Here is a 13,765-nt window from a genome sequence, read left to right as displayed (position 1 = left end):
GCAATATGGTGCATACAGTAGCGAGTCTTTTAACTTACACTTGAATGCAATATATATGCTTTAAATTGGACTGGAGCGTTTTTGAAAGGGGGGAGGCTATGCGATCACTGATCACTGGCCTTGGGGGTAACCAATGAGGGAGTGGAGCAACCGAGTGGGGAGAGGGTGTGGAAGAAGGGTGTCTCCCCTCCCAGGGTAGGAACCTTTTGAAATTTGATATATTAAAATTATGTTTTAGTGCACTGTAGAAGTATGATTTCAATTTTTTTTGTCTGAAGTATTTTTAAGAGGTCACTTTTTAAGGGGTAACTTTATCCTAGATGCAGGAAGATTGTTCCCGATGTTGGGGAAGTCCAGAACAAAGGGTCACAGTTTAAGGATAAGGGGGAAATCTTTTAGGACCGAGATGATGAAAACATTTTTCACACAGAGAGTGGTGAATCTCTGGAATTCTCTCCCGCAGAAGGTAGTTGAGGCCAGTTCATTGGCTATATTTAAGAGGGAGTTGGATGTGGCCCTTGTGGCTAAAGGGATCAGGGGGTATGGAGAGAAGGTAGGTACAGGATACTAAGTTGGATGATCAGCCATGATCATATTGAATGGCGCTAGAGGCTCGAAGGGCCGAATGGCCTACTCCTGCACCTATTTTCTATGTTTCTATCCACACAAAGGGTGATGGGTATATGGAACAAGCTGCCATAGGAGGTAATTGAGGCAGGGACCATCCCAACATTTAAGAAAAAGTTAGACTGATACATGGATAGGACAGGTTTGGAGGTATGGACCAAAAGCAGGTAGCGTAGCTGGGACATGTTGGTGGGTATGGGCAAGTTGCGCCGAAGGGCCTGGTTTCACACTGTATCACTCTGACTACATTATACCTCCACCATGCGTGAATGCTTCAAAATCAAGTGATCGAGTTTTGTTGCCATATACTCAAGCATAGAAACATAGAAAATAGGTGCAGGAATAGGCCATCTGCCCTTCGAGCCAGCACTGCTATTCAATTTGATCAAGGCTATTCATCTAAAATCAGTACCTCTTATCTTTTTTTCCCCCATATCCCTTGATGTTGTTAGCCCCAAGAACTAAATGTAACTCTCTCTTGAAAACATCCAGTGAGTTGGCTTGCACTGCCTTCTATGGCAGAGAATTCCACAGATTCACAACTCTCTGCGTGAAGAAAGTTTGTTCTCATCTCAGTCCTAACTGCCCCCCTCTTTATTCTTAAGCTGTGACCCATGGGTCTGAGCGCCCCCAACATCGGGAACATTTTTCCTACATTTACAGTAAGTGAAAATCTAGCAGGCAAGCAGGATGTTTTCACCAACCACCTCCATTTGAAGTCCACTATCTTCCACCATATCTACCCAGTGCTTGGTACTTACTTCCAGCAGCCACTGGTTGTTCTCCAGGATGCACTGAGCCGCAGCCTGATCCATGCCGGTCACCTGGGCGAATTCGGCACAGAGACTCTCACGGCGCAACGCTTCGACACCTCCGACGGCCCGGGACTCTTGCACTGAGGCTGCTCCATGGCCGGAGCTGCAGTGAGCGACTCGCCGGCCCGGCAAACACTCGCCAGCCCCGCTCCCCGTCCGCATCTGTCCCTGCCTCTGCTTCCGCTTCCAGCACCCGCGGCCCATGCAGTTGATATGAGTTCTTAAATTTTCGTTGATCACAGAATTTCTCACAGCAGAGCGAGAGAAATTTGTGATCAGTGTGAGAATTTGGTGAAATGCGTGATTCTCATGCTCAATGCATGGGAGTTGGCAGCCCTGCCTCTCTCTCCCCCTCTCTCTTCCCCCCCTCTCTGCCTTCTCTGTCCCCGTCTCTCTTTCCTCTCTCTCTCCCACTCTCTCCCTCCCTTCTCTCTCCTCTTTCTCTCCCCTCACACCTCACTCTCATCCCTCTCTCTCTCCTCTCAACCCCCTCTCCTGTCTCTCCTCACCCTCTCTCACCCTCCCACTTCTCTCTCCCACTCTCCCTCCCACCTCACTGTCGTCCCCTCTTCCCCCTCCCCTCTTTCCCCTAGCTCCCCCTCTCTTTCTACCTCCCTCTCTCTCCACCCCTCTCTCTCCCTCTCCACACACCCCTCTCTCTCTCCTCTTTGTATCTCACCTCTCTCTCCCCCCCCCTCCTCTCTCTCCCCCATTTCTCCCTCCCACCTCACTCTCCCCCTGGCTCTCTCTTTCTCCTCTCTATCTCCTCTTTCTCTTTTCCCCCCTCCTCTCTCTTTCTCCCATTCCTTTCCCCCTCTCCCTCTCCCCCTCTCTCTCCCATACTCTCCTACCCTCTCCACCCCCTCTCGCTCTTCCCTCTCACTCTTCCCCCCTCTCACACCTCACTCCCCCCTCTCCCTCTTCTCTCTCACCATTCACTACCCCTCTCTCTCTCCACCTCCCTTTGAGGTGATTGGCAGTCACCGAGGTACGTTGTTGAGTAGAGTGACAGCCACCGGGAAGAAGCTGTTCCTCGACCTGCTGGTTCGGCAACGGAGAGACCTGTAGCGCCTCCCGGATGGTAGGAGGGTAAACAGTCCATGGTTGGGGTGAGAGCAGTCCTTGGCGATGCTGAGCGTCCTCCGCAGACAGCGCTTGCTTTGGACAGACTCAATGGAGGGGAGCGAGGAACCGGTGGTGCGTTGGGCAATTTTCACCACCCTCTGCAATGCCTTCCGGTCGGAGACAGAGCAGTTGCCATACCATACTGTGATGCAGTTGGTAAGGATGCTCTCGATGGTGCAGCGGTAGAAGTTCACCAGGATCTGAGGAGACAGATGGACCTTCTTCAGTCTCCTCAGGAAGAAGAGACGCTGATGAGCCTTCTTGATCAGAGTAGAGGTATTGTGGCTCCAAGAGAGGTCATCGGAGATGTTGACTCCCAGGAACCTGAAGCTAGAAACACGTTCCACCTCCGTCCCGTTAATGTGGATGGGGGTGTGCGTGCCGCCTCTGGACTTCCTGAAGTCTACAATGAGCTCCTTGGTCTTCTTGGAGTTAAGGGCCAGGTTGTTGTCAGCGCACCATGCTGCTAAGTGCTGGACCTCCTCCCTGTAGGCCAGCTCATCGTTGTTGCTGATGAGGCCAATCACCGTTGTATCATCTGCATACTTGATGATGGTGTTAGTACCATGTACAGGTGTGCAGTCATAGGTGAAGAGGGAGTAGAGGAGGGGGCTCAGCACACAGCCCTGTGGAACGCCGGTATTCAGGGTGAGGGTTGAAGAGGTGTGCTTGTCTAACCTCACAGACTGGGGTCTGTTGGTTAGAAAGTCCAGTATCCAGTTGCAGAGGGAGGGGTTGATGCCCAGGTTACCGAGTTTGGTGATCAGTTTATGCATTTAGAATATTGTGTTCAGTTCTGGGCACCATGTTATCAGAAATATGTTAAGTTGAAAAAGGGTACAGAGAAGATTTACGAGGATGTTGCCAGGCCTGAGCTATAGGGAGAGGTTGAGCAGGCTGACACTAGTCCTTGGAGCGCAGGGGTTTGAAGGGTGGTCTTATAGTGTACAAAATCATGAAAGGAATAGATCGGGTAGGCGCACCGAGTCTCTTGCCCAGTGTAGGGAATCAAGAACCAGAGGACAGGTGTAAAGTGAAAGGGGAAAGGTTTAAAAGGAATCTGAAGGGTATATTTTTTACACAAAGGGTGGTGGGTATGTAATTCCGGTCCTAATCTCACCCCGTTAGTCTGGTTCAGTAAAACACTGAGTCAAGCACTGGATCAACTAACGTTATTTTCCGAACACAAACACACTCCCTATATGCCCTTCAGCCTTGTGTGAATTGACACCTCTAGATGGTCAGCACGGTCCCAAATGCTACCCCAGAAAATCGACACACTCTCATGCGCTCTCCCCTCTTTTATACTATATCGCTTATACTATAGAGAACTGTCAATTCATGTATTGTATGATCTTTATTTATTGGTGCAAAATGCATGGGTGGGGGGGGGGGGGGGGGGGGGGGGGAGATGGTGGATACCCCAACCATATAACCATATAACAATTACAGCATGGAAACAGGCCATCTCGACCCTTCTAGTCCGTGCCGAACACGTATTCTCCCCTAGTCCCATATACCTGCGCTCAGACCATACCCCTCCATTCCTTTCCCGTCCATATGCCTATCCAATTTATTTTTAAATGATAAAAACGAACCTGCCTCCACCACTTCCACTGGAAGCTCATTCCACACAGCTACCACTCTCTGAGTAAAGATGTTCCACCTCATGTTACCCCTAAACTTTTGTCCCTTAATTCTCAAGTCATGTCCCCTTGTTTGAATCTTCCCTACTCAGTGGGAAAAGCTTATCCACCTCAACTCTGTCTATCCCTCTCATCATTTTAAAAACCTCTATCAAGTCCCCCCTTAACCTTCTGCGCTCCAAAGAATAAAGACCTAACTTGTTCAACCTTTCTCTGTAACTTAGTTGCTGAAACCCAGGGAACATTCTAGTAAATCTCCTCTGTACTCTCTCTATTTTGTTGACATCCTTCTTATAATTAGGCGACCAAAATTATACACCATACTCCAGAATTGGCCTCACCTATGCCTTGTACAATTTTAACATTACATCCCAACTTCTATATTCAATGCTCTGATTTATAAAGGCCAGCACACCAAAAGCTTTCTTTACCACCCTATCTACATGAGATTCCACTTTCAGGGAACTGTGCACAGTTATTCCCAGATCCCTCTGTTCACCTGCATTCTTCAATTCCCGCATGTTCCTCTGGAGGTGTAATAAGGAAATATGCCGGATTAATTGTGGTAGAGTGTTTAAATTGGAGTTGTGGATTGTTCAATAAGTACATTTCATATTTATTTTGACGAGCCATTGTCAAATGCTGAGTTTGTCGTTGTCGTAACAAGGCTGCCACTGAATGGGAATTGTATACAGGTACTCCTATTTCCTGCTGTAAGGTCAGGTTTGCAGCAGACTGTAAATGATTATAAATTGCTGTCCGTATCTGGGTGCATAATGGGTGTCCCCTTGCTACTGGGTCGTGTTTGGATGAATAGTAAACCACTGGTCTATGCTTATCATGATGTTTTTGGGTGAGGACTGCAGTTGAGCACTCAGAAAGAATGCAGTAGAGTTGGAATGGTCTATCACAGAATGGTCTTCCAAATGCTAGGGCCTGCATTAAAGATCTCTTCAGACTTTCAAAAGCGTAACCATTACGGACTTTTAAACCACCGTAACTACCATTCCCATTACTCCCACTATTCCGAATTATAAACGCTTCTCCCAATTCACTTCTCAGTGTTGCTTTGAAGTATTTTCAGCCAATTTTCAGAAGCCCAGTAGTCGATGGAGCGGGAGGAGCAGAGTCCGGGCGGTGAGTTCAAAAACAGAGCGCGGGGCTTTGTTTCACAGAGGCCCAGGAGCCGTTGGAGCAGGAGGAGAACCCAATCTGTAAAGTTCCACATTTCAAAATAAGTGGGCTTGAGGAAGCCGCTGATTGGTGGAGGCGGACTAGCGGAAGCAGCTGATTGGGAGTCAGATCCCTGCTGGTTTCTTCCAGCACTTTGTATTGTGTCCCGGGTAAGGGGGGAGAATGAGGGCCAGGGCTGTTTACTGTTCTGGATGTCAGATGTGGGAAGTCATGGAGTCTCATAGCCTTCCAGACGTCCTCATCTGCGCCAGGTGCGTCGAGATGGGGCTCCTAAGGGACCGTATTAGGAACCTGGAGCAGCAGCTTGATGACCTCTCTCTGGTCAGGGAGAGTGAGGAGGTCATAGAGCGGGGTTGTAGAGAGGTGGTCACTCCTAGACCACCGGAGGCAGACAAGTGGGTCACGGTTAGAAGGGGCAAGGGGCAGAGGCAGGGACTAGTGAGTACCCCGGTGGCTGTACACCTTGACAATAAGTACTCCTGTTTGAGTACTATTGGGGGGACAGCCTACCTGGGGGTAGCAACAGCGGCCGGGCCTCCGGTACAGAGACCGGTCTTGTTGCTCAGAAGGATAAGGAAAAGAAGGGGAGGGCAATAGTAATAGGGGACTCTATAGTTAGGGAGTCAGACAGGCGATTCTGTGGATGCAGTCTGGAGACCCGGATGGTAGTTTGCCTCCCTGGTGTCAGAGTCCGGGATGTGTCTGAACGTGTCCAAGATATCCTGAAATGGGAGGAAGAGGAGCCCGAGGTCGTGGTACATATAGGTACCAATGACATAGGTAGAGAAAAAGGGAAGAGGAAAAGGAGAATTTAGGGAGTTAGGAGGAGAGTAAAGGAGAAGGACCGCAAAAGTAACAATCTCAGGATTCCTGCCTGTGCCACGCGTCAGTGAGAGTAGGAGTGAGGCGGAGGATAAATGCGTGGCTGAGGGACTGGTGCAGAGAGCATGGATTCAACTTTCTGGATCATCGGGACATCTTTTGGGGAAGGTGTGACCTGTACAAAAAGGAAGGGTTCCACTTGAACCCGAGGGGGACCATTATCCTGGCGGGGAGATTTGCAAAGGCTACTGGGGAGACTTTAAACTAGAACGGTCGTGGGGAAGTACTCAAATAGAGAAAGCTAGTGGACAGTGTGTGAGGCAGGAGGCAGAGAAGGGAAGCACTCAGACCCAACATGTAGGGGAGAAAGAAGAAAAAGATAATAAACAGAGAATAAGAGGGGGTGGGTTTCTTAAATGTGTATATTTTAATGCTAGGAGAATTGTAAGAAAGGTGGATGAGTTTAGAGCCTGGATTGACACCTGGAAGTATGATGTTGTGGCGATGTCTGGCCCGATTTCTGCACTCGGATTAGGGATGATCAGCCATGATCACATCGAATGGCGGTGCTGGCTCGAAGGGCCAAATGACCTACTCCTGCACCTATTGTCTATTGTCTATTGTCAATTGCAGCTGTACCCAGCTCCTTCTGCAAAACCCTGATACACACCTATATTACTAAAAATCTGGTCTTGACCGCTTTTGGCCCACTGTGCTGCGATTTCCGAGAGAACGCCGCTACCAACGGCTGTCATTTTTGGCCACCTCGCTCAGAGCTCCCTCCGCCTTCCGGGACCAGAGGATTTTTCCCATCGATGAAAAATCAGAGAGATATTAATGTTTAAAAATAAAAGGGGAAAGGACTATAAATCCAGGAAGTGTAGTGCCTCACTCAGTCTCTGTCAGACCCAGGAAGCGAGAGGGTCACGCCTCTCTGAGCTGCTAAATAAAACTGAACGCACGTCCACTGCACGGTGAGTCCCCTCAATGCGGCTGTAAAGTGGCTGCAGCCCAATTGTTTGCCTCGCCTTTTTTAAAAAGTTTGTATACAACAAAATGAATTTTGGTTGTCGGGTGGCTACAGCCCAATTGTTTGCCTTGGCTTGGCTTTTAAAATTGTTGCAAGAGTTGGGTGCCAGCCCAAGAATCCATTTGGCCCACAACGTCTATACTAGCCTTCTGGAAACCAGTACCTTCGGCCCGCAACACCCATACTAGCGCAACAGGCAGCCCCCTCCACTGGCGAGCAATATTGGAATTGGTGGAATATTTCGTTAGTGACCAGCCCTCCCGTCTGATGCTGGGACCCAATGAGTCCCACTTAGTCTAGTTATCAATTAAAGTTCCCCCAATGCAAGCCGCTCCTCCTCTTCACCCTCCCAGATCAATCTCTAGAGAGGTTGGGGGGGTAGAGAGGGAAGGGGAGGGGCGTAGAGAGGGAGGGGCCAGAGCAGACTCTTTTTCCTCAGAAGGCTCAAATCCTTCAATGTGTGTAATGACATGCTGCACATGTTTTACAACACTGTGGTTGCAAGTGTTATTTTCTATGCTGTTGTCTGCTGGGGCAACAGCATTAGTGCAAAAACAACAAGAAGCTGGACAGACTGGTTAAACGAGCTAGCTCAGTGCTGGAGTGGAGAGTAGACTCTGGATTGGATGTGCTTGAGAGGCGTATGAGGCACAAGGTGCAGGTCATCCTGAAAAGCCCCGGGCATCCCCTCCATGTAATTCTGGAGAGTCAAAAGAGCACTCGGGACAACAACCGGCTCCTCTCCCTGCCCTGTAGAACGGAGCGGTTCAGGAGATCCTTCACCCCTGCAGTCATTAGATTTTATAATTCGGACCGCTAGGCTGTAGGGGGATGCATTTTGCAATTTTGTATTTTTAATTGTTTATTATTGGTCTTTTTAAGTATTTATTGCTCTCGGGTAGTGTCCACATTGTATTCTATGTATTTTCTGTCTGCGTTCGTTTTGAATCTGTGGGTTTGTTGGTTGGGGGCTTCTGGACATCTGAATTTCCCTGAGGGGATCAATAAAGTATTTTTTATTTATTATTATTTATTTAGAGAGGGAGGGGGAGGGAGTAGAGAGGGAGGGTAGAGAGGGAGAGGGGCAGGGAGGGAGGAGTGTAGAGAGAGAAAGGTAGGGGGGTAGAGGGAGGGGGTAGAGTGGAGGGGTGGGAGGGTAGAGAGGGAGAGGGCGAGGGAGGGAGTGGAAGAGGCTCGAGTGGGAGGGAGGGTAGAGGAGTGGGAGTGAGGGTAGATAGAGAGGGGGCAACTCCCCCCTCCCCATCTCCCTCCTCCACACACCCCCATCTCCTCCTCATTTCCCTCACCCTCCTCCCCTCACGTCCATTCCCTCCCTCTCTACCTACCCAGGTCGTAGAGCAGCACCAGGGCCTGAAACGCGGCCTGGTTTTTGTACTCGGCCCAGCCCAGGCTGTAGACTCCAGCCATCAGTTCGGCCGCCGCTTGGGCTCCAATCCAGGCGCCGACTTCATCTCCGGGCTCGTCCCTGACCCCGGACCCGGGCTTGTCCTTGGTTCCAGCGGCGGCTTCATTCTCAACCCCGGTCACGGCCCCATCCCACGCCCCAGGCTCAGCCTTCACTCCAGCTCCAGCCCAGGCCCAGTCCCCAGGATTGGCCTATACTCCAGCAGCACACACCCCCCGCCGGGCGTCGGGCGCCAGCAGATGCCGCCACTCCTCATTCACCGTGAGCACTGGAGTGCCCCTCCCTCTCGGAGTGTCCCGTCCTGCCTTGCGAGTGCATTGTGACGTCACTGGGATTTTTTTAATGAAATGGTTGAGTTTTCAGGCTGTTTTTATAACTTTAAATGATTATTAAGTTTGGAGATTAGGTGGGAATGCTACGGGAAGATATTTATCACCTCGACAAGAAACATGTGAGTAGGATATGTGAAAATGGAAAGGCTGTGGCCTAGTGTTTGGAAGAAGTTAGGAAAAGTAGATTGACACATCATCGGCACAAACATAAACAATAGGAAGAGTTTTAGCATTATAGAGATGGGCCAAACGCAGGCAGGTGGGACTCCTGTAGATGGGGCATGTGTTCAGTTTAGTTTATTGTCACGTGTACCATAGAAACATGAAAAATAGGTGCAGGAATAGGCCATTTAGCCCTTTGAGCCATCATTGCCATTCAATATGATCATGGGTGATCATCCAAAATCAGTAGCCCTTTTTGGCTTTTCCCCCAGATGCTTTGATTCCCTTAGCCCTTAGACCTAAATCTAACTGGGGCAAGATGGCGGCGCGACCGGAGTTCGCAGCGACCTCTCCCAGTGAAAGTTCAGTGTATTCGTGGATTTTTGGAGTGAATGGTGTGTACGAAGAGTGTGTGTCGGAGGAGTGTGTGTATGTGCGTAAGTACGAGCGGCAGGTTCTTTTAAAAATCGGCAGCAAGGCTTCTTGTTGCGACCTTACCTTACGGAGCGTCCTGGTGGAGCTGAGACTTCTGCGTCGCGTAGGCCCACGGAGGTGCACAGGCCCACGGAGGCGCGCAGGCCCATGGAGAGCCGCGGCTGCACCCGCACCCGCACCTGGAACAACGCTGGTGGGGAAACATCGCAAGCGGTGTAGCAGGGGGCAGAAGCGGGGGAAACGCGCAGGAGCCTACGCTAGGCTGAACGCGAACCCTCACAAACCGGCAGTGCCTACAGTCATGCTGGCAAATGTCCGCTCCCTCGACAACAAGATGGACTACCTCAGAGCGTGGAGAGCCTCCCAACGAAGCGAAGAACTGCTGTGTCTACATCCTAACGGACACCTGGCTGAATCAGAACATCACAGACGCTGCGATCCAGTTGGAGGGACTCATGCTATACAGAGCTGATAGAGTAGCTTCGCTAGCTGGTAAGGCAAGGGGAGGGGGGCTGGCTGTGTATGTGAACAGATCATGGTGCCGGGATGCTGTGGTGATTTCCACTTACTGCTCACCCCACGTGGAGCTAATGACTGTGAAATGCCGACCCTTCTACTTACCCAGGGAACTAACAGCAGTCTTTATAACGGCCGTCTATGTACCACCGAGCACGGACGTGAAGGATGCTATGACAGAGCTCTACAACAACATCAGTGAGCAGCAGAGGGAACATCCAGATGCTTTCTTCATGGCAGCTGGGGATTTCAACCAGGCAAGTCTCACATCTGTTCTGCCTAAATTCTACCAGCATGTGAACATTGCAACCAGGGGGAAGAACAAACTAGATCTGGTGTACACCAACATTAAAGATGCATATAAAGCAGCCCCCCTCCCCCATATCGGCAACTCTGACCACCTAGCGGTTATGCTCACACCTGCATATAGACCCAGGGTGAAACAGGACAGGCCAACGGTCAAAGAAGTCAGAACATGGCCACAGGGAGCAACGGCAGCACTACAGGACTGTTTTGAAACCACACAGTGGGCCATTTTCAGAGAGGCAGCAACAGATGACAGTGGCATCAACCTCCAAGAATATACAGAATCCGTCATCGCATACATCAATAAATGTATTGAGGATGTAACGGTGGTAAAAACCATCAGGAGGCGTGCCAATCAGAAACCTTGGCTAACTGGGGAAGTGTGTTCCCTACTGAGAATCTGGAATGCTGCATTCAAATCTGGGGACAACGCAGCATACAAACTGGCAAGGGGTAACCTATCCCGGGGGATCAGGGAAGCGAAGAGGCTGTACGGACAAAAACTCAATAGCCACTTCGCAAATGACAAAGACACACATCGCTTGTGGCAGGGATTTCGTACCATCACTGACTACAAGCCCCCCCCCGCTGCGGATATGCCAAAACAACCCCTCCCTACCAGATGAACTGAACGAGTTCTACGCACGGTTTGAGGTTAAAAACAGCACCCAGACACATGCACTACTGCCATCTCCCAGTGACCAGTCGCTCAGGCTGTCCGCAGCCAGAGTTAAAAAGGCCTTTGCCAGCGTCAATCCACGCAAAGCTGCAGGGCCGGACAACATTCCTGGATGCGTTCTAAGAGACTGTGCCGGGCAACTGAAAGATGTCTTCACAGACATTTTTAACATCTCACTCAGCCAGGCAGTAGTGCCCAACTGTCTTAAGAGTGCCACCATCGTCCCTGTCCCGAAGAAACCAAACCCAGCCTGCCATAATGACTTTCGACCAGTGGCCCTAACACCCATTGTAATGAAGTGTTTTGAGCGACTAGTTATGCAGCACATCAAAAATAGTCTACCTGCCGACCTAGACCCACTGCAGTTCGCCTACAGAGCCAACCGATCCACAGAGGACGCAGTCTCAACAACACTGAACCTCGTATTGTCACATCTCGATCGGAAAAATACCTATGCCAGGATCCTCTTCATAGACTTCAGCTCTGCTTTCAATACAATCATTCCGCAGCAGCTGGTGGAGAAGTTGGAGCTATTGGGGATTGATGCTGGCACATGCAACTGGGTCCTGAACTTTCTGTCGCAACGGCAGCAGACAGTCAGGGTGGGCAGTAGGACATCAAAAACCATAGCCGTGGGCACTGGCTCACCCCAAGGCTGTGTCCTAAGCCCCCTTCTGTTTAGTCTGCTGACACACGATTGTACTGCCAGACTCAATAACAACTTCATCAACAAGTTCGCTGATGACACAACAGTGGTGGGTCTCATCAGTGACAATGATGAATCGGCGTACAGGATGGAGGTGGAGCTGCTCACAGGTTGGTGCAAATCCCACAACCTCATTCTTAACGTGGGAAAAACTAAGGAGATGGTGGTTGACTTCAGGAGGGCGGGGAAACAACACCATACACCTCTGCACATCGACGGAGCTGATGTGGAAAGGGTCAGCAGCATGAAGTTCCTAGGACTACATCTGTCTGATGACCTGACGTCCACGGCCAACACCACAGCTCTGGTCAAAAGAGCCCAGCAGCGACTTCACCCTCTCCGAAGACTACGTAAAGCAGGCCTCCCCACTACACACCTACGGACTTTTTATAGGGGGACTGTCGAGAGCACACTGACATACAGCATCACTTCCTGGTTCGGGAGCTGCAAAGCGTACGAACGGCACCAACTAGACGGGATAGTGAAGACCGCCAGCAGGATTATTGGTGCTCCACTCCCCTTCCTGCTGGACATATACAGGAAGAGATGTATCAGCAGAGCCATCTCCATCATCAAAGACCCTTACCACCCATCGCATGACATTTTCTCCATCCTGCCATCTGGGAAGAGGTACAGGAGCATTAGCTGCAAAACCAGCAGGATGCTCCTCAGCTTCTTCCCACAGGCTATAAGACTGCTAAATGGACTTTGCCCCCTGCCAAGTATCGCGCACAAACCCCCACACTGCAGCAGAGCCACTGTTGTGCCGCTGCCGGTCGGAACGCCTGTTGAATGTTTAGTAGAGTGTTAAATTTGTTCATGATACATGTATTTTTTTTATTTCTATTTATTTTTCATGCACACTGGACACTGGTTGAGCAACGTTTTTTTGTTTCCTCTGGGTATGCGAATACTCAGGAAATGACAATAAAGATATACAATACAATACAATACAATACAATAACTGTACCGAGGAACAGTGAAAAGCTTTTTGTTGCGTGCTATCCAGTCAGCAGAAATACAATACATAATTACAATCAATCCATTTACAGTGTATAGATACATGATAAGGGAATAACCTTTAGTGCAAGGTGAAGCCAGCAAAGTCTGGTCAAGGATAGTCCAAGGGACATCAGAGGTGGTTAGTAGTTCAGCATTGCTCTCTGTTGATCAGTCCGGGCAAGTTGAGCCGAAGGGCCTCTTTCCATGCAGTATGACACCACAACACCATGCCTCGAAGTCAGGGAGCATCTGTACTTTGTGTTCAATGCAAGATTCCAGCATCTGTAGTTCCTTCTGTGTCCCTCCACAGATGGTGCCTGAGCAGCCGAGTTGACACTTGGTGTTTTGCGATTGGTAAATGTATTTGGACCTGTCTGTGAAATGTCTTGTCTGAGTTCTACAACATTCTTTAGCTGATTAAGATTTTCTCTTTACTTGCAGCCACACAAAGGCACAGTCCAGCTACGCACAGCTGAGCCCAGAGGTCAGGATCCTGATGGAGGAGAAAGAACTAGCACTGCTGGCTTTTCGAGAAACCGTCCAGGTAGGGACAAAAGAAGAGGTGTTTCATTTCCAGTCAACCTAGTCACAATTACCTGAACACAATGTATCCTCCATCCTTCTGCATCCTCCCAGGTCTCTTAAGGGGTTGGACAGGCTAGATGCAGGAAGATTGCTCCCGATGTTGGGGAAGTCCAGGACAAGGGGTCACAGCTTAAGGATAAGGGGGAAATCGTTTAAAACCGAGATGAGAAGAACTTTTTTCACACAGAGAGTGGTGAATCTCTGGAACTCTCTGCCGCAGAGGGTAGTCGAGGCCAGTTCATTGGCTATATTTCAGAGGGAGTTAGATGTCGCCCTTGTGTCTAAGGGGATCAGAGGGTATGGAGAGAAGGCAGGTACGGGATCTGAGTTGGATGATCATATTGAATGGCGGTGCAG

The 13,765-nt window shown here is 49.8% G+C and overlaps 1 protein-coding gene across 1 annotated transcript in view; it reads left to right on the top strand.

Moving 5' to 3' along the window:
- The window catches only part of LOC129716125 (sperm flagellar protein 1-like), a 69,397-nt gene that overhangs the window by 50,335 nt on the left and 5,297 nt on the right, over window positions 1-13,765 (top strand). Inside the window, exon 8 of the mRNA XM_055666008.1 lies at window positions 13,265-13,367. Coding sequence (XP_055521983.1) covers window positions 13,265-13,367 — 103 coding nt within the window. The remainder of the gene's footprint in view (window positions 1-13,264; window positions 13,368-13,765) is intronic.

The sequence above is a fragment of the Leucoraja erinacea genome, unplaced genomic scaffold (genome assembly GCF_028641065.1).
Source record: "Leucoraja erinacea ecotype New England unplaced genomic scaffold, Leri_hhj_1 Leri_170S, whole genome shotgun sequence".
In the NCBI taxonomy this organism is placed as follows: Eukaryota; Metazoa; Chordata; class Chondrichthyes; order Rajiformes; family Rajidae; genus Leucoraja; species Leucoraja erinaceus.
This window is presented reverse-complemented; position numbering and strand designations above follow the sequence as displayed.